We start from the raw sequence: 20,549 nt of genomic DNA on the forward strand, positions 1-20,549 counted from the left end.
TTCCTGGGACCTCCTGACCTGTTTCTTTTTTTTTTTTCCCCCATTTGGCTAGTTCTGTTTTCCTGTGCAGAAAGCTTTGTGATAGCAGAGGAAGTGTGCATTTCCAGATCAGAAAACCCTGCATGTGAAGGATGTAGATGGAATGGCTCGGGTCACAGTCCCACTCCCAGCCCAGGGCTTCTGGCAAGGAGAGGGGGACAGGATGAGTGACGGACACCAGTGATGCACATGGTTGACGGGACCACTGTTGCAAGACAGGATCCAAGAAAAAGAGATACTGCTTAAGAGGGGGAGCCAGGAAGATGGGCACTGTGGTGAGCTGAGGCTCTCCCTGACTCTGGGCCGCAGATCCTTCTTTCTCAGGCACCATTACCTACATGTAATGGGCTGCAGTGGAGAACAGCATTTGAGGACAGCTCTGGACTCCACCATTCTGCCCCTTGCTTACACTGTGGCCCTGGAAAAATTCATTACTTCAGGCTGCAGTTTGCTCAGCTTTAAGAAAAGGGCAATAATAGTAGTACTATTTCATTGGATTGATGGGAAATTGAAATAATATATATAACAGGCTTAGACGAATGCCTGATATTCCTTACAAAAATGTTAGATATTAGCTAGATAGTAACAGATATTAATTATTCTGTTGCTAGATAATATTAGATATTAACAGATATTTATTCTGTTGTCCCACTAGACTGTTGGCCCCAGGAAAGTAGGCAGCCTTGGCTTTCTTTCTCCCCAGCACAGAACCCAGTGCCTGGATGTTGCTGTGTATGTTATCGGTACAAGTTTGTTGTCAGTGAACACAGGCCAAGTACAGTCAGCAATGTCTGCACCTGTACTCACCTAAGTATCTATTCTGCTGTACTGGGTGGAAGGGGGAGGGATTACACACACACACACACATACACACACTTCCCCCTGCCCCCCACCCCCTCTCCCTCTCTCAACTGGAGTGAAGAAGGAACATATGTAACCAGCTAAGCCATTAGTTTCCATGTTGAATTGACTTTGCCTTCAGAGAATTACAGCCTGCCTCAGTGTCATGTTTAAGCAGCCAATGTGTGTGTTTAATCAATTGGGACCAAATAACATTGGTACTTAACATCATGCAATAGAAGTGGAGTGTTTACTAAATAAACTGTCAGCATAAGCAAGATATGGAGGGCTGGTTTCAAGAGGATATTCTCCCAAATCTCTTAAAAGTATCCACTTAGCAATTACATTGGCATGACAGCATGCAAGGAAATGATCAATTGTTTTAACTTTTCATTTAAGTAGTAGCAGGAGTTTTTAGAATTGTTGGAATTTGGAAACTTTTTTTTTCTGTATATCTTGAATATATACACATAATTTATTCTAAGGTTATATTTTAGAAGATGTCAAAAGCTATTAAAATACAAGTACATGCTTTTAACCAAAAAACACCTTTTTAAAAAAAGATCTAAGTCCAGAAGGACAAAAAGGGAAAGATTAATATATTTGACTATATAAAATTGGACTCTATAAAATATAACACTTAAGTTTTCTATATTGTTAAAAATGTTTTAAAGTCAAAAGCCAAATGGACAGCCAAGAAAAATATGGTTGAGATGTACTAGAGAGAAAGTTAATATACTTAGCATTTTAAATTTGCTTGCAAATCAATAAAAATAATAACTCATTAAAAAGAAGGAAAATATGTGAATAGGCAGTCCTTTGAAAAAATAAATGTAAATGAAGATATGAGACTTCACTCATTAGAGAAATACAGCTGACCTTTGAACAACAATTTGTGGTCCACTAATACTTGGATTTTTTTCAATAAATACATATCACAATAGTACACAATCTACCTTTGATTGAATCCGTAGATATGGAACTCAAATATGGAGGAAACTTAGGTATGGAGGGCAAAATAATAAATTACATGTAGAGTTTTGCTTAGAGTAGGGTTGGCACTCCAGCTCCCCACCACGTTCTTCAAGAGTCAACTGTATAAAAGTAAATCAATAATTCAATTTTTTTAATTTAATAGATGAAGGACAGTTGACATCACAGTGTTGGCAGGGCAATGGACAAGCTAACACAAGCTAATACAAGATAAGTAATGGACACATTACTGAATGAAGGAGATTTGGTATAACATCTTTGAGGAGCTATTTACAGTATCTTTTAAATTGGAAAATACATTCTATATTTGTCCCATAAGTTCTACTTTTATAAAAATAGCTTACAACATATGCACATAAGCTGATCAAAGATGTTTGTGGGATTATTCCAGGTAATAACAGATAATCAAATCATCTTTGGAAGTCCATCAATTGGCTAAATCTTTTATGGTATATTTATGCAAGAAAATACAAAGAAGCTATTTAAAATAATTACATATAGAGCTATATATAATGGTATGAAAGGACAGAAACAATTATGTAGAAAGTGCTTATAATCTACAGTCATATAGGAATGCTGTTACCTTGCTATGGCTGTCAAAAGGGAATACATGTAGTATGCAGGAAAAAAAATCTCTTGACAGATACAGAAGAATTGGTTAACAGTAATTGCCTTCTAGGAATAGAACTAAAATTTTGGAAGGGAAGACGACTTCATTTTCTCTAAATAATTGTACTTTTTATCATTTGTAATTTTTAGTTCTCAGTGGGCCAGACATTATACTTCTGACATTATATCTCATCTTCAAAACCACCTGTGAGTCAAATTTAATGAGCTCTGTTTTACAGATAGGGACCTTGTGATTAAAAAAAAAAATAATGTAGTAACTTTTCTAAGGTCCCACTGCTGGTGTCCTTTTTCTTTCATCAATAGAAAGGTTCACAGAAATATCTAGAAGGGTGGTTCTCGGAAATCTCGGAAATCATGTGTTCATGATTTGGTACTTATAAAGGCTGGCATCTTTTAAAGGAAAAAAAATAAAATTTTCCAAATATTTCTATCTCAAAAGGAGAAAAAAGAATGGATCTTCTGCTTTACTTTCTAGAATATTTTTCTCCCAAATTCCAAATGTCAAGGTAGTATAACAAAGTCTAAAAAGTGTTTCCTGTTTTCTTTCCTTCAACACTGTTTATGGACCAGAATGTTGAGATGAAAAGAGGAAGAAGGAAGGAAATAAAGAGTACCAGCCCTGGAGCCACCATTGGTAGACTTCTGTTTAGGGCAAGACTTGGGAAGCCTGACTTGTGATTCTAGAAGGAGACATAAAGCAGTCTCACCTTGCTTGCCCCCATTCTACCTCTGGGATAGGTGGATACACAGTGATAATATCTGTAAAACAACTATAAAAACATAGATAAGAATGTGGATCCAGGATCAGAAAGGTGTATATGACTTTACATGTGAGCTGCTTCTGTCCACTCCTCCACTCAAGTATTGGGTGTGACTTTGTGGCAAGAGTCAACCGTTGTCCCCTCAGTTGGTCCTGCTGGACATGTGACTGATAAATATGACCTGCCAATGAGCTGAGTATGATTTTAGTGCTTAAACTTTTGTTTCTCACTCAATGGTCCTTAAATGCAATTCATGAGCTTCCTTGGGTGCTCATACAAGGGAAAAAAATACTGGGTTGGACTTTTCAACAGGCTGTCTTGATTTTCAAATGGGGTACCTTCATAGAGAATTTACTTATGCAGTTTTGACTGAACAAGGTTTTGCTTACTTTCTGACTTGTGAAACTATTCCCAAGATAAGTGATTCACTATACTAGTAATGCTGTGCTGTGCTTAATCATTCAGTCATGTCTGACTCTTTGAGGCCCATGGACTGTAGCCAGCCAGGCTCCTCTGTCTGCGGGGATTCTCCAGGCAAGAATACTGGAGTGGGTTGCCATGCCCTCCTCCAGGGGATCTTCCCAACCCAGGGATCAAACCCAGGTCTCCTGCATTGCAGGGAGATTCTTTACCATCTGAGCTGCCAGGGAAGCCCATACTAGTTATTATTTAATCTCTAGGCTAAGCATGCCTATCTATAAAAGCCATAAGGTTATTTCAAGGATACAATGAGACATACAAAGGAAATGTGTGTAGCAGGTTCCTGATGCATACAGACTTTGTGTCTGGTTGATCAGTGGAGAATGTACACCTATTCAAAAGAAAAACTCTAAAGGAAGTCCTTTTAAAATATTTAGTTTTTAAAATACTACATGTGGTATCATAACGTTAGGATCCATTCAACTTTGTCTGTCAACCTGATACACCTCCAGGCAGCTTTAAGGATACTCTGGTGACATGATGGTCACTAAGACTGGGGTAGAAGACCAATGTGAAAGCAAGACTCTGGAGCAGGGAAGAAGATATAGGAGGTTGAGCAGCTGTTGCCTGTTGGTTTCCCATTAGGTCACATCCCCTGGCCTAGCCTCAGTGTAAACGAGAACCAGGTTTTGTCTCTCCCTATACTCAACCACTACCTTCAAAACCCTACAAAGGTCCAGGGTCTAACAGGGCTTCCAGAAGGCCTTTTTATCTTCTTGGCACCAGAGCTCCTCCATGAACCAGAAGCAAAGTTTTAAAACATGATACCAGGATAAGAAACAAAAAGAAGACACAATAAAGGTTAGCTTTGCTTTAGAGACTGAAGAAAACACTGCTTCAAGACCACCACATTACAGACTATAAAGTCCAGATGTATAGAAGTAACGCAGACAGCTGCCATTTACCTCCATGTTGCCCGAAAATATCCATGCAGTAGTACTACTAGTAAAAGTAATTCGTTTCAGTTCATACTCTGAGTACTTTACATACATACTCATTTCATCTTGCTACAAACCCTATGAGGTATATATTATTTCCATCCCTATTTTACCGATTAAGAAACAGAGCATAGAAGTAAATTGCCAGGATTGCACAACTATTAATTGTAGGAACTGGAATTTGAACATGGACATTCTGTCTCCAGAGACTGTTTTTAATCTCAGGGGTTGGCAAACTTTTTGTAAAGTAAATATTATTTTAAAAATCCTTTAAAAATGTAGAACCAATCGTAGCTCACAGGAGGTTATAAAAACAAGTTGCAGGCCCACTGTCGCTTGTGGGCCATTTGTAATCTGCTAGGTAATACTGTACAGGTTGATCAAACTTTTAAGCACACAGTGGATATGCTATCCCATACTCCTTTAAGGCAAACCCTACATGCCTATAATAGGATTTCTGTTGACACACAGTCCTGATGTCCACAGTCCTGACATCATCTCTCTCATTTTGTCTGAATTTATGAAGCTTGGTTGCCTTTTCCATCAGCCTTCCTTCAAATTAGTAATGCTGTTGGACATTTAAGAAAGGACTATATGGATAGTATAAGAGCTTATTTTCCATTCACTTTCAACCTGTTATTGGCTTTTTCTCAGTTACTGGGTGTATTATTATTCAGGGAAGTGACTTTAGGCACTATGGCATCAGACTGGAGTCAGTTCTTTCTTTGATTAACTAGAAATAAAAGCATAAAATAAGATGCAGTTTCTCTAAAGTTTTAAGATTGTCACTTTTCTGGGACTTAACCTGACATTAATTGACAGTTCTGCTAGTAGAAATTTATCAGCAACCTGGCATCTAATCCTTTATCATTTTCACTAAAGCTTAAAATGGTTTATAAAGAGACATGGTTCATGAAATGGATTAATATCACAATGGAAGCTCATGCTTCTAGGTATCTGCTATATATTGATACTTGGAGATGCAAAACATTATCACAGCATTTTAAGCTAGGCTGCACATGAAGGAACCACTATGAGTTATTATATTTGCTAGGGGTGAAATCTTGGGCTTGCAAATAAATCTTGATTTTTTTTTTAACACTTACATAGTTCATGAAGTCTAACTCAGCTTCATGTAATGAGTGTGAGGAAATCATTGCATTGGTTATTTCAATTTGAAACAAGAGGAAACTTATAAAAGAGTTTTACAATTTATGTTGACAAGTCATATTAAAATACAGACAAAAAATTAACTCATGATACAGTACATATCTATCTACACACATTATGTAAAACTGAAACAAAAGTTTCAGAGTCAATACTACTGTAACTACATTTAAGACATTTTTGTAAAAAAAAAGACATTTTTGTTATTTTCTTATCTATCCTATGCCATTTGATTTTTTAATGCTTTTTACTACCACTAAATTGATTTATTACCACTAACTTATTAATGGCTCCTGACTTAGTCTGCAAAATACTTCCTTAGAAGACCCATGTTCTCACATGGCTCTTGTTTATAAGAAGCAATTGTTTGGGGGTTCTTCTCTATTTTTACAGCTTACTTTGATTTATTTGCCAAATAAATAAATGTGTAAATCACTGTACCAGGCTCTATGGGAAGTACAAAGACATGCCTTCAACTATTTCAAGTCAGGAATTTTCTGAGTTGCCAGGAAAACAAAGGTGAAACAAAGATTACTAAACAACATATAATCTCTGCCCTCACAGAGTTTCTGATGTAGCAAATAAAATAAACTCAGTACCAAGGAGTTTGAGAAGATTACACAGTCAAGTGAATGACTTAAGTAAATAGTTTTATTAGCATTTTTCCATATAAAAGGGTATTTTCTTGTCTAGAAGGGTCAGTCCCTTTTTTTGTTTTTAAAGATGAGAAAATAAAGACTCAGAATCTTAAAGGCTTAAAGACTTAAATATAAGACAAGATATCATGAAACTCCTAGAAGAGAACATAGGGAAAACATCCTCTGACATAAAGTGTACCAATGTTTTAAGATAGTCTTCCAAGGCAGCAGAAATAAAAGCAAAAATAAGCAAATGGGACTTAATCAAACTTACAAAGTTTTGCACAGCAAAGGAAACCATAAACAAAACAAAAGACAGCCTACAGACTAGAAGAAAATATTTGTAAACAATGCGACTGGCAAGGGCTTCATTTCCAAAACAGACAGCTTGTACAACTCAACAAGAAGAAAACCAAACAACCCAATCAAAACATTGACAGAAGACATTAACAGACATTTCTCCAACAAAGACATACAAATGTCCAATAGGCACATGTCAAAGTGCTCATCATCACTAATTCTTAGACAAATGCAAGTCAAAACTACAAAGAGAGACCAAAAACCAGTCAGAATGGTCATTATTAAAAAGTTTATTTATGCAAAGAGCTAATTTACTGGAAAAGACCCTAATGCTGGGAAAGACTGAGGGCAAGAGGAGAAGGGGGTGATGGACTATAAGATGTTTGGATGGCATCACTGACTCAACCGACATGAATTTGAACAAACTCAGGGAAATAGTGAAGGACAGGGAAGCCTGGCGTGCTGTGGTTCATAGAGTAGCAGAGAATTGGACCCAACTTGGTGACTGAACAACTACAAACAACAAATGCTAGATGGGGTGTGGAGAAAAAAGGAACTCTTTTACACTACTGGTGGGAATATAAATTGGTGCAGCCACTATGGAAAACAGTATAAAGGTTCCTGAAAATACAGAGTTGTCATATGATCCAGTAATCCCATGCCTGGGCATACATCCAGACAAAACTGTAGTTCTAAAAGATATAGGCAACCTTATGTTCATAGCAGCACTATTTACAATAGTCAAGACATGGAAGCAATCTAAATGTCCATTGACAGAGGACTGGATAAAGAAGATGTGGTATACTTATACAATGGAATATTACTCAGATTTAAAAAAGAATGAAATAATGCCATCTGCAGAAACATTGATGGACTATATATCAGACTAAGTCAAGTAAGTCAGACAAAGATGATCATATGATATCACTTATATGTGGAATCTTTTAAAAAGTGATATAAATGAACATATTTATGAAAGAGAAACAGACTCAGACAGAGAAAACAGACTTGTGGTTGCCAAGGGGGAAGAGTAGGAGTGGGAGGGATGGATTGGGAGTTTGGGATTAGCAGATGCAAGCTATTTTATATATAATGGATAAACAACAAGGTCCTACTGCAGTATGGAATACTATATTCAATATTATGTGACAAACCATAATAGAAAAAATATGAAAAATATGGAGAGATGTACAACTGAATCATACTACTGTACAGGAGAAATTAACATGACACTTTAAATCAACTATAATTTAATAAAATATTAAAAAATACTTTGTCATTTATCAGAGTTACACCACTCTTTTCAGGTTAAATCCAGAATTATTTGTGATAGACATGCTGTCTCACATAATTAAATGGGGTTTTTTTTGCTGAAATAAAGTGATTTGTGTGTTAAGTAATGATTATAAAGTCACATTATAAAAATATTTCAACCTTGAGAAAGCTTGGAAGATGAGTGGTTCCGTTACTCATCTTTCTTTCCTTGAAAAGGAGCTAATCCGATTAATTTTAAAATCAATAAATCATGTCTTTTAAAGAGAAGAATAGAACCTTTTAGTATTTTGCAATTTTTTCTGATTTAATTCTTAAAAGCCCTCATTTGGAATTTTACTCATCTAAATCCCTATTTCAAAAACCACAAAAGATAGTGGACATTTTCTCAAGATCATCAAGGCACATAACCAAAGCTTGTCACCTTTCTGGGAGAATCTATGCTTTGTTCTCTTCACCAACCATTTCTTGAGCACTGACCCAAGAGACCACGCTATCATAAACTAAATATTTATTGCTTCTGACTCCTGGAAGGAAACGTTTTCTTTTTTTTTAAGTTGACATATAGTTTATTTAAAATGTATTAGTTTCAAGTATAAAACATAATGATTTAACTTTTTCTTTTAAACATAGTGATTTAACATTTTTATAGATTATATTTCATTTAAAGTTAAGGGGTGGAAATGGGAATTTTTTTTTTTTTTTTTTTGGCCACGTCATGTGGCATATGGGATCTTAGTTCTGTAATCAGGGATCAAACCCGAGTGCCCTGCAGTGGAAGGGCGGAATCCTAAGCACTGGACTGCCAGGAATTCCCTCAGGGTGGAATATTTAAATGGCAGATGTAAAAGTTCATCCCAACTTCAAATGAATTTTATCAAATAGACTTTAATGCTCATATTTATTCTCCTCTGTTAGATATTCATGCCTTGGGGATCAACTCATTGTATAAACTTACATGTGTAATAGTTTCTTACTTGGGAAAATTGAAATCATTTTGATACATGAAGGAGTGGTTATAATGAGAAAACAGATAAGGAGAAGATGTTTAAAGTGCAGGCCTTCAGTGGCAATGTATGCACAGAGGACCAGGTCCTGGACACCTATGTGAAACCCCTGTTATGCACACTTAGATCCCCACGGCTTCTGTCTTTCTTAACATTCAGTAAGAGTTTTAATTGTCCATTCATTTAGTGACTATTTAACCTGTCAGAGTCTCTCTATGGAGCCCTCACTGGACCACAGTCTCTGAAAAGTAGAGACTCAATTTCTCTGTTACTACTATAGTACTAAGCACTGTGATTAAGTGTCTAAGAAATGTCTACAAATGAATGAATGGTCATGTTAAAGTAGTCTAGAATGTTGTTTACATAAGGTACTTAAGTTTAGTTCAATCTTTATATATTACTCATTATTTACTAAAGAGCAACTGAATTACTCATGGTGTTCTTTTTGTTTTACAGTCAACTTTGACCACTTTGAAATTTTGCGAGCCATTGGAAAAGGCAGTTTCGGGAAGGTAAGAACCAAAATGATTAACCACTAGCAGAGTATGTAGTTCAGAGAGCCCAGGAATGTTCAGATGAGTTACTGGGACCACAATAAATATGAGATGTTTTTATAATGAGTTTTTATAAAAGTATTACCACACTTTGAACAAAGTATGTGACAGGCAGCTACATAACAAACATGTATGCTTTCAGCATTATCTCAAAGTCAAATCGGTTTACTCACTGCAGTTTCACACTTTCTCTATGGTAACAGGAAGAGTAAGGTTTCATAATCATTTTCAAATTGTACCAGTACTTTCAGTAACAGTTATCTTGTCAGTGTAAGAATTAAATCTTTCCATGAAGGATAGAAGCTGATTTCTGTTTTCCTCAGTTGTACCATATTTTTTTCTTTTTTAAAGACCTACTGGTAAAAAAAAAAAAAAACCCTAGCATAAAACATACACATTCAGTCTAATTTTTTAAAAGAATCTTCCAGATTCAAATCCTGATTAGCTTCTTTACGGAGACAAACTTAACAGAATATCTCGTATTTCATATTGAACTTGCATTTTAGAATCACCTGCTGTCGACTTTATCTGGCATTATATGAACCTCTTAAAGAATTTTATAAATATGGACATCATAGTGTTTTTCCCAGTGCTTCAAGTCCTTTTTGGTTATATCACTTGTGGTTGCTAAAAGAAGTTCTTTGCACAATATTGTTCATTTTAACATTGAGTCATGCCCATTTCACTCACTAAAATCTGAATAAAAATGTCATTTGTTATGATTCCTGACAAGGAGGAAGTTATTTTCCCCCAATATGTTGTCTTAAAAGTCCCCAAAAGCAAAAACAAGCAAACTTGTCTGAGAAAGCAGAGATTTAGAAGTTGAATTGGTACAGGGGAAGGAAAAAGAAATCAGAGCTAAGTGGCAACTTTAACATCAAAGAATTTGCACGACAGGGCCTCCAAGCGGTGCTAACCAGTCTTGTTCTGTCTCATGCCCACGATCCATCACCTCCCTAATCACATTCTCACTCCGGTTGGCACCATTAGGTTTGCATCGTACAGAAGAATGATACCAAAAAGATGTACGCAATGAAGTACATGAACAAACAAAAGTGCGTGGAGCGCAACGAAGTGAGGAATGTCTTCAAGGAGCTCCAGATCATGCAGGGACTGGAGCACCCTTTCCTGGTTAATTTGTGGTGAGTGGTTTTCCTGGACATTTAATGGGACAGTCCTGCCTTCACCTCCAACCCTGTTACATAAACACACCCTGATTTCTACGTGTACAACCCTCATTAGGATCTTTGTGGGACTTTCATTTGCCTCAGTTTGCCTTTCTAAAGAAATGAAATTGTTATAAACACTGTTCAGTTCTGTTGCTATATATCCCCTTGTCCTTGAGGTTGGTATTCTTTTAAAGCAGGAATCCCCAACCCCTGGTTAGGAACAGGGCCACCCAGTAGGAGGTGAGTGAGCTTGACCTGTATTTACAGTATTTACAGCCACTCCCCATTGCGCACATTACTGGGAGCTCCTCCTCCTGACAGATCAGCATTAGATTCTCATAGGAGCATGAACCAATCTACGCTTGAATCTTCCCCAAACCATTTCCCGCCACCCACTTCTGTGGCAAAATTGTCTTCTACTAAACCAGTTCTTGGGCTTCCCTGCTGGCTCAGTGGTAAAGAATCTGCCTGCAATGCAGGTAACCCGGTTCGATCCCTGAGTCAGGAAGATCCCCTGGAGGAGGGCATGACAACCCACTCCAGTATTATTGCCTGGAGAATCCCATGAACAGAGGAGCCTGGCGGGCTATAGTCCATAGGGTCGCAGAGACTCAGAAGTGACTAAGCAGCCCCAAACTGGTCCATGGTGCCAAACAGATTGGGGACTGCTATTTGAAGCACTGTTATTTAATAGGCTGACAAGGAATGAGTTCAGATGTCTTCTCACTCATTACATCTTTTTCCCTATAATTGTGGAGCAGGGACTTTGAGTGCAAAGTATGGCATCGCTGGTGGACATGAAGTTGATTGTTAGTACTTGTACAAAGCACCTTCTCCTTAAAGTGATGGGCAAGCAACCTGATTTCCTTGCAGCATACTTCTTAAGCAACCATATACACACCCATGATTTGGAAAAAGGTGGGTGCTGCCTTTCTTCCCAAACCAGCTTTAACACAACTGGAGCTAATTTATGTCAGTAGCTAGACATTAAATGACTGATCTGCTCTCAAAGCCATTATCATAATCCAAGGCTTAGAAGATGGCAGAGAGGCTTGCATTATCTATTACTTCGAGGTCTTTATGTGGCTGGCTCATTTTCCTCTACATTTTAATGCATCCATTATATTAGGAGCCAGTTCTTAAAGCTAATGCAGTATGACTGTTATTTAAATATGCATACCAAGCAGTTCTTACTAGTGAAGGAAAAAAAAACACAAAATTTTTTCCCCTTTTTAGTCAGAGAATACTAATGGAAAAATCATTGAAATGTCACTGTGTGTTTAGGGAGATTCTATGGAGGAATCAGTGCATAAAGCCTGTCTCCATCTTTAATTAATACAGCTCACTTCATACACAATTTGCTCAAAGACTCTGTGCTGCAGTTGAAAAGAAGATGGTTGTGTGTGACTTGGAAATAGGTCTATTAGAGTTTATGCATACCTCAGACATAGAGAAGCTAATTTTAAGTACAGCTTCAGTGTATTTAATCAGCATTTTAGAGCGGCCTATTCACAATGCTGCCATGTAAAGAGTTAAACGGATGCAGCTCTTTCTTTCCCATTCTTATCATCAAATTGCCTTTTTTCCTCTCTCTTCACAATGATGAATCTCCTTTTGTTCAGAGTCACATTGTCCTTCTTCAAAAGTTCAAGCAACTAATTTTCTTCTTTTAAGACCAGGAACCCTTCATAAGGACACACTTAGCATTATACTCTCTCACGCTTGTCTCCCATCACTGAGTAGGTCAAGTTGATTTCACTCAATTCCCCCCTTTTTAAATAACATGAGTGTTATGAGACTTGAAGCTGGCCAAAGCTTATAGATTTTGCTTTGCTTACTTGGTGTCATTCTAGACGACATTCTCTTCTCCATGCATGTGATAACAGGACATAAATTCTACTCTGCCCTTCTTCTCACCCTGACACTGAATCCTGCGTTAGAACCTGGGGCTCCATTAACACTGATAGAAGAGAGAAGAGTTTTCTTACCCTATGATTCTAGCACCACATTCAGTATTGGAAACTGGGAGGGAGCATTCCTAAACAGAGCGGCCCTTTTGTCCTTCAAACCTTGAGATAAGTCTTTAGAAAGCATCTTTATTCCTTCTAATAAATGCCTTAATTAGTATAGCATAGTAAATATAAGTGTCTCTTTCCACAACTCTTAAGTACCTTGTAATATTTCAGGAGGTGTGGTTATGAGTAACTTACTTCATAATTCTTAAGTCTCATTGTTAGAATGGGTTAATGTGTGCAACCAGTGCCCAGAATATAGTCTGCATCTTACAAATGGTAGTTCTTACCTTGCTCCATTAAGTCATAGCATTCTGAACGTGCCCAGAACCAATGGCCATTGTGGACCCCAGAAGACAACTTTGAAGGGTACTTGGCCCCACGGCATCATGGCTGTGTGGTGGCACTCACATGCCAACTCATTCCCTATAAAAGCTTATGCTTATTTTTTTTTCCACCTTTATTCTGTGAATCAAAGAAACAAAGCTCTCCAGTGTGTTATATACAATTTAATCAGATTTTTATGTCCTGGGTTTAACTAGACTGAGCTTTACATCCCCAAAACTTCAGGAGTTGGTTTTTTTAAGAAGCATCATATGATAAAATTACAGCAATATTTTCTTTAAAAAATTCCTCTGTACCCATTTATGTATTCTGTTTTGCTGATATGCTCTGTAGGCCTGTCAATACTACTTATAATAATCTTCTCATGGATGCTCAAAATGTCCTTGTCCTCTGGGGATGTTCAGAAAATTCTGGTTTTCAGGATGAAGGAAAACACAAGGTTTTGCACTAATGTTAAGAAGTTGGCTTATGAATATACTGATATAAACATATACACATATTACATTTGAAAGCATTTCCACTCATGGAAGCTTGAAAAGCAGAAGATCACATAGAAAAATGAAAACTCTCCAATAATCCTATCACCTTGAAACGACCACTGCTAACAGTGTGTACTTTCCAGTAAAATATCTGTATTTGATAATGCATGAGTCCCATTCATTCCTTCTTTCATGTACAGATTTCCTGAGCACCACAATTTATAATTAGGGTTGCCAGACACAATCCAGGATGCAAATTAGATTTGAATTTCAGATAAATAACCAGTACCTTTTGGTATATATCCCAAGTATCATACAGGACATTTTTAACTGAAATAGAAATTCAGATAATGAGTGAGTTTAAATGGGTATCTTGTATTTCCTCACTCTGGGGACCCTAATTGTAACACAGATCCATACCGTGGGGATGCAGTGGTGAGCACAAGCTAGATAGACCTGCTCACCCACACATTACCAGTAACCATGAGAGGATGCTATTAATCAGAAGGCACATGAATATATCAACTGTGAGAAGTGCATGGAGGGTCTAAGTGCACCTACGGGTTTCAGGGGAGAGGGGAGGAAGGTCATTAATCCCAGAGCAGCAGTGTTAAGGGTGGAAGAAACTGCTGAATTAAAATCCAACCTCCCCAGCCTCCGAAGACTTGGCCCCACCCAGAACACAGTCATCAGATAAAGGTTATGTTACAAAGTGAAGGCTGCCATTCAGGGCGGGTATCCAAGAAAAGCAAATACCTTCTTCCCTGGAGCCCCTCCCAGGGGCCTCTAACAAAGCCCTGGCAACCCATAGCCGAGAACCAATCGCCCCAGACCTGCCCAGCACAGATCCCCAAGTGGCTTTTGTTAATTGGAATTAAGCCTGCAGCTGCACACAGCCGCTCCTCTGCTCTCCTAGCCTGGCTCTCCTGTTCCAGTGAGCTCCCAAGGGTCTGCGTGTGGTTTCAGGAAATGAGGAGAGGAGATTGTCTGTATTAAGTGAAAAGGACCATTTGTCCTGGGAGTGCGAAAAGGGAGCCCTGGGAGATGGCTCAACACAGCCGCACGAATGGGTTCCCTGGAACCAGACTCCATCGTCTGTGACTCAGAGCCCTGGCACCTGTCACAGAATCAGAGACCCTGAGAACGCAGGGTGGCCTTCAGAGTCCCGGTATCAACATAATAGCTCCTATTACTTTGGGTTTCACAGATATGATGTTATGTATTCATCCCAGCAACCTATGTGGATAGAGATTATTTTTCCCATTTTACACCTGGAGAAACGGAGGCTGAGAGAGGTTAAGCCACGCCCCAGAGTCTCACAGCCAGGACTCAAACCCAGGAATCCCGACTTCAAGGCCCCTGCTCTTCCTGCTGAACTCTCCCCTCCACTATGGACATCTTGGGAGACTCTCTTGCAAAATATGTAAGGAAATTCGATTGATTTTGTCGCTCATTCTCCATACCCCACAAGAATACAGATTCCATAAGGCAGGTTTGTCCACTGCTCACTCTCCTGCTCCTTATAGTAATGGTGGCCACCTCACAGGAAGGGCTGAATAAATCTCTGTTGAATCAACAAATCAATGAGCGAACAAAGTGAATTAGCAGAGGGACTAGGCTTTTGGCTCCTTTTTTCCCACTCTTTTCCCATCACGCCTCTGCCACATCTCCCACACTCACCAGCAGCCCCATATTGTCATGCCTGTTCCAGGTTCTTTCTTGGCCCTGAGGTCAGAGGGAGAGGAGTTTGAATCCATCTCACCACTTGTTAACTATGTAAATGAAGCAATTTACATTTTGTATGTTGCTTGGTTTCTTCATCTATAATTGGGAATGACGGCAATCTCCATAGCAGAAGGTACTACTTATGAATAAGAACATGTATATAAAGCATCTCAGACACAGTAAACGTTTAATATCTGCTTTAAACAAACAACTCTGAGGCCCCTCCCAGAAATGAAATGACTCCTTTCCCCCATGGCCAGAAATGATTCTAAAATTTCTCAGGTGGACAAATGTGCCTGAACATGAGCTGGCTTGGGCATTACAAAGTCTTTTGTTCTAAAAAGTTAACTCAGTTTCTTTGACTATAAAATAAATGTTTTGGTATAAAATACAGAAAGTTCTAATGAAGATCATAAATACCCATATGTCATCTCTCAGAAGTAATTATAATAGTTATCTACTACTGCTTTAACAAATTACCACACAAAAACAACAACAAATTACCACAAACTTAGTGGTTTAAAACAACACGAATCGAAGTTGAGGTTATAGCTATTTTCATAGTATAATGAAACATTATTTTTCTTTCACCCTGCACAGTTATTTGCACTGAAAGTTCACAAACAGACAAAACTAATCAGAACAACAATTACCTATGGAATGTAGAGATTAACTAGAAGGTAGTATGTGGAAAACTTTGAGTGATTGAAAGGTTCTATTACCTTTACTGTGGTGTTGCTCATATGAGAGTATATATTTGTCAAAGTTTATTATATTTTACACTTAATATTTGTGCATTCACTATAAATGAATTTTCCCTCATTAAAAGAATATAAATTTTTATATTTTATAAATATAAACATACCAATTTAAAAGAATATAAATTATAAAACACACATATGTATTATCTTACAATTTTGGAGGTTAGAAGTGCAAATTCAGTCTTAATTGAGCTAAAATCCAAGCTGTCATCCTCCTTCTGGAGGCCCTATCAAAAAATTTGTTTTCCTTACTTTTCCAGCGTCCTGAAGCTGCCTGTGAGCCTTGGCTCATGGCCGCTGCTTCCAAATTCAACCCTCTGACTTTCTGCCTTCCTCTTCCATCTTCTGAGGACGCTTGTGATTACAGTGGGCCCACCTGGCGGTGATGGTTCTCTCCTGACCCAGCTCTCTAGCCAGGCTCCTCTAAGCCCTTTTCTCAGCTAGGTCTCAACCGTGCCCTCTAAAAATGTCAACTAAACACTTGCATATTCTAACAGCTCAAAGTCTCATCCTAGAATGACCCTAGCCCCCTAAAATGCTTTGCTGAGAAAACTGAAGTCTGCTGTGAAAACTTCCTCTTTGTTTCCCCACCCAACCCCTCAAGACCGTGCACCTTCTCTCAGCCTCTGCCGGTGGGGCGGAGCCCAACTTCCCTTACATAGCGTCATTTAACAAACCAGATGCGTTTCACGTAGACCAACCCCACCGTCCCAGTTTTTGTAGGTTTTCCCGTTCCCGACTCTTTGGGGCCCCACCTCACGATCCTCCCTGTTCCCTGTTAAACAAATCAAAGTTTAGTTCAGTTCACACTGGACTCTTTGCCTATTGCAATAGGATATAACTAACTAAAATGTCTCATTACTTTAACCACTGTCAGCTTTGTCAACTTAGGAAGAGATATGATTAAATTAAGGGCCCTGTGAAGGGGAGATAATCCTGAATTATCCAGTGTTGTCATAGGAAGAAATCGTCCTTAGATTTGGCCCTGATGAACTTGGGTAGGTGTGAAAGAATGGAGTAGTTCCTGAAAACAAACTTAGCAAAAAACAGTGTTATTGTGTGGCCAACACATAATAATTGTTCCATATAGTTGTTGACTGACTGACTAATGGACTAATGGCCAAGAAACTAGGTCTTTATAATACACATATTCACTTATTCATTTACTCCTCAGTATTCAAAAGGAGTCCTTAATTGCAAACAACACAGGAGATATTAGAAATTTTAAGCTCAAGAGAGATTCATTGGAAGGATATGGGGTAGCTTACATAATTATCAAAAGTAAAGCTTGGAGAAGTAGGTCTCAGGAGGGTGAGGGCCAGAGGCAGCTCTGGGACTCTAGATGGCAGGAACTAATAGGCTGTCTCAGCTGGGATGAGTCATCTGTAGCCAATTTTCTAACCTTGCATCACCTACTCAAGGTTCAGAGTCCTGGGAGGGAATCCAACTGGCCTTGCTCAGAAAACATGCCTACCCCTTGGCAAGAAGAAAGAGTGAAATAAATAATGACTCCTAGACTGTCCGCCTGAGCACTTAATAAATAATAATGTCATTCACTAAAGAGGGAGATCTGAGGAGAGACAGGTTTATTGGCAAAATAAAGAACTCTTTCTTCTCTCTTCCCTGTGTTAGTTTTGAGCTGCATCTTAGGTAGCCAGATAGAGCTGTTGAATAGAAGATGAGTCTGGAGCTCAGAAAAGAAATCCAGACTCCGAGGAAAAGTCCCACAAAATACTAATATGGGAATCATTGGCTTATTGGTGCTACTTAAACCAGGGATTTGAAGAAAGCACCACTGGAGAGTAATTAGAAGAAAAGGGCTGAGGATTCAAGATCTAGAGCATTTAATAGTTCTGACAGACGAGGAAGACTCAGGGAACTAGAAAAGAAGGAATTGCTAAGAACCTAGCCAACAAGTGAGGAATAAATCAGATGACTGTGGCAACGCAGAGTCGAGGACACTAAGTACTTCAGAAAAGAAGGTGTATAAACCATTTCAAGTGCTGCAGAGAAGTCAGGAATGAGGAAACAACTACCCACTGACTTGGGAAGATATGCATATTGTGACCTTGATAAGAGCCAACTTCAAAAGTTTAGACAAAAGACTGAAGGGAGTGACTTGATGAAAACATGGGACTGTGTAATTTTCCTTTTGGAGGGTGGCATACAAATTGGTTTTGTTGTCTTTTGAGATTAACCCATGTTGTCACAAGTAGCAAGTATATTGTCATTTCTCTATTATAGTCCATTGTATGAATATGCCATGATTTATCTGTACATCTTAAAATTTTTTATTATGCAAAACAATTTTTAAAAGTTGGAGTGTAGTTGATTCACAGTGTGTTAATTTCAGGTGTACATCACAGTGATCCCTATGTATATGTGTTATTACAAATTATTGAGTATAGTTCCCTATTTATACAGTAGATCCTTGTTTATCTATTTTATGTATAATATATAGTAGTATTTATCTATTTTATTGTTGATGGATGTGTGTGTTGTTTCCAGTTTGAAACTTTTAAATAGTTCTGCTATTAGCATGCTTGTTTGTATCTTTTGGTAAACAAAAGTACTCATATAGGGGGGCATAAACCTAGGAATTAAATCACTGGATCCTAAGATTCATGTACATTTACTTGGCAGTTTTCCAAAGAAGTACCAATTTATATTCACATCAGCAAGATGTAAGAATTCACATTGGTTTTAGATTTAATTTTCCTAGTTACCTAGAGTTTGGGCACATTTTTATGTGCTTATTGGCCATTGGGAACCCTTTTTTTTTTTAGAAGTGCTTGAGTTTTTTGTCCATCTTTCTATGTTTTTTTTTGCCTCTTTTTCTCATTGATCTATAGAAGTTATTTATATATTCTGTGATTGGTGGTTTAGTCGTTAAGTCATGTCCAGCTCTTTGAGACCCCAGAACTGTAGCCCACCAGACTCCTCTGTCCATGGAATTTCCCAGACAAGAATACTGGAGTGGGTTGCTATTTCCTTCTCCGGGGCATCTTCCCAACTCTGGGATCCAACACATGTCTCCTGTGATGCAGACAATTTTTTTTATTGATGAGTCACCAGGATTGGACATATTCTGTAAACAAGTCCTATTGAGGATGTAAATTATTTGCCCAGTCTGTGACTTATCTCTTCCTTCCATAATGATGTTTTTGTAGATAATCATTAAAGCTTGAATTTAAATATGGTATAATTTATCAGTCTTTTCCTTTATAGGCAGTGCTTTCTGTATCATATTTAAGAAATCTTTGCCCACACCAATGTGAAAATATCTCATTTCCTAAAAGCTTTATTGTTTTAGCTTTATATTTACATCTGTAATCCAGGATCAAGATTCACTTTTTCCCCATATGGATATCTAATTAACCCTACATCATTTATTGAAGCTTTTTCACTTTCCTTCCTGCATCCTAGTGACACATTTGTTATTAGTCAAGTCATCACACATGTGTGGGTTTCTAGGCTTTGTTTTATAGATCTGTTTGTGTACCTTGCCACATTTGTCACACTACCCTAAGTACTATAGCTTCAGACTGGTAAAAGAATTCAGTGACGTAAGTCTTATTCTTGATTAACTTGATTATGGTTGGCCCTTTCCAATCCTATATAGTTTCATAATTAGCTTTTCAATTTGTATTTTAAAGCTGCTGGTATTTATATTGGGTTATATTGAATGTATAGATTAGTTCAGGGAGAATTAACATATATTTAAACTATGAAACCTTCCAGTTTATCAAATACACATATACCTATAGTTAAGATATTCCTTAATTTCTATTTTTAGTTTTAGTTTTTAGTGTAGAGTTCTAGCATATTTGTCTTTAGATTTATTTCTAGGTATTTGATGTGTTTTGTGTGTGTGCTCAGTCACTTGGTCGTGTCCAACTCTGTGACCCCAGGGATGTAGCCAGCCAGGCTTCACTGTCCATGGAATTTTCCAGGCAAGAATACTAGAGTGGGTTGCTATTTCCTACTCCAGGGATTTAATGTTTTTACATGACTACAAAGAGTAATTATCAAAGTTAAATTTTCTAGTAGTTTGTTTCTTGTTTACCAAAATGCAATTGACGTTCAATAATTGTGTCCAGTGACCTTGTTAGATTCTCTTATTCATTCTACCAGTAGGCCTGTTGATTCTTTTGGATCTTCAAAATTTATAATCATGTCATTAAGTAACAGTGACAGTTTTAGTTCTTCCTTTCCAAACTTCTTACCTTTTACTTTCATGCCCATTGCATTTGTATTGAGAAAAATTCGGAATATAGTGCACATTCTTATGTGTTTGTCCTGATTTCACGGGGAAGGTTTTAAGGATTTCAAGATTTCATATGATAGCCATGGATTTGTAGATATCCATTATCACAATGGGCTTCCCTTGTGGCTCAGTGGTAAAGAATCCACCTACAATGTGGGAGACCTGGGTTTGA

The 20,549-nt window shown here is 37.8% G+C and overlaps 1 protein-coding gene across 1 annotated transcript in view; it reads left to right on the forward strand.

The window, feature by feature from the left end:
- Window positions 1-20,549, forward strand: part of STK32A (serine/threonine kinase 32A) — a 139,348-nt gene that overhangs the window by 30,474 nt on the left and 88,325 nt on the right. The window contains exons 3-4 of the mRNA XM_070465596.1: window positions 9,522-9,577; window positions 10,610-10,761. Coding sequence (XP_070321697.1) covers window positions 9,522-9,577; window positions 10,610-10,761 — 208 coding nt within the window. The remainder of the gene's footprint in view (window positions 1-9,521; window positions 9,578-10,609; window positions 10,762-20,549) is intronic.

Source organism: Odocoileus virginianus, chromosome 3 (genome assembly GCF_023699985.2).
Source record: "Odocoileus virginianus isolate 20LAN1187 ecotype Illinois chromosome 3, Ovbor_1.2, whole genome shotgun sequence".
NCBI lineage: Eukaryota > Metazoa > Chordata > Mammalia > Artiodactyla > Cervidae > Odocoileus > Odocoileus virginianus.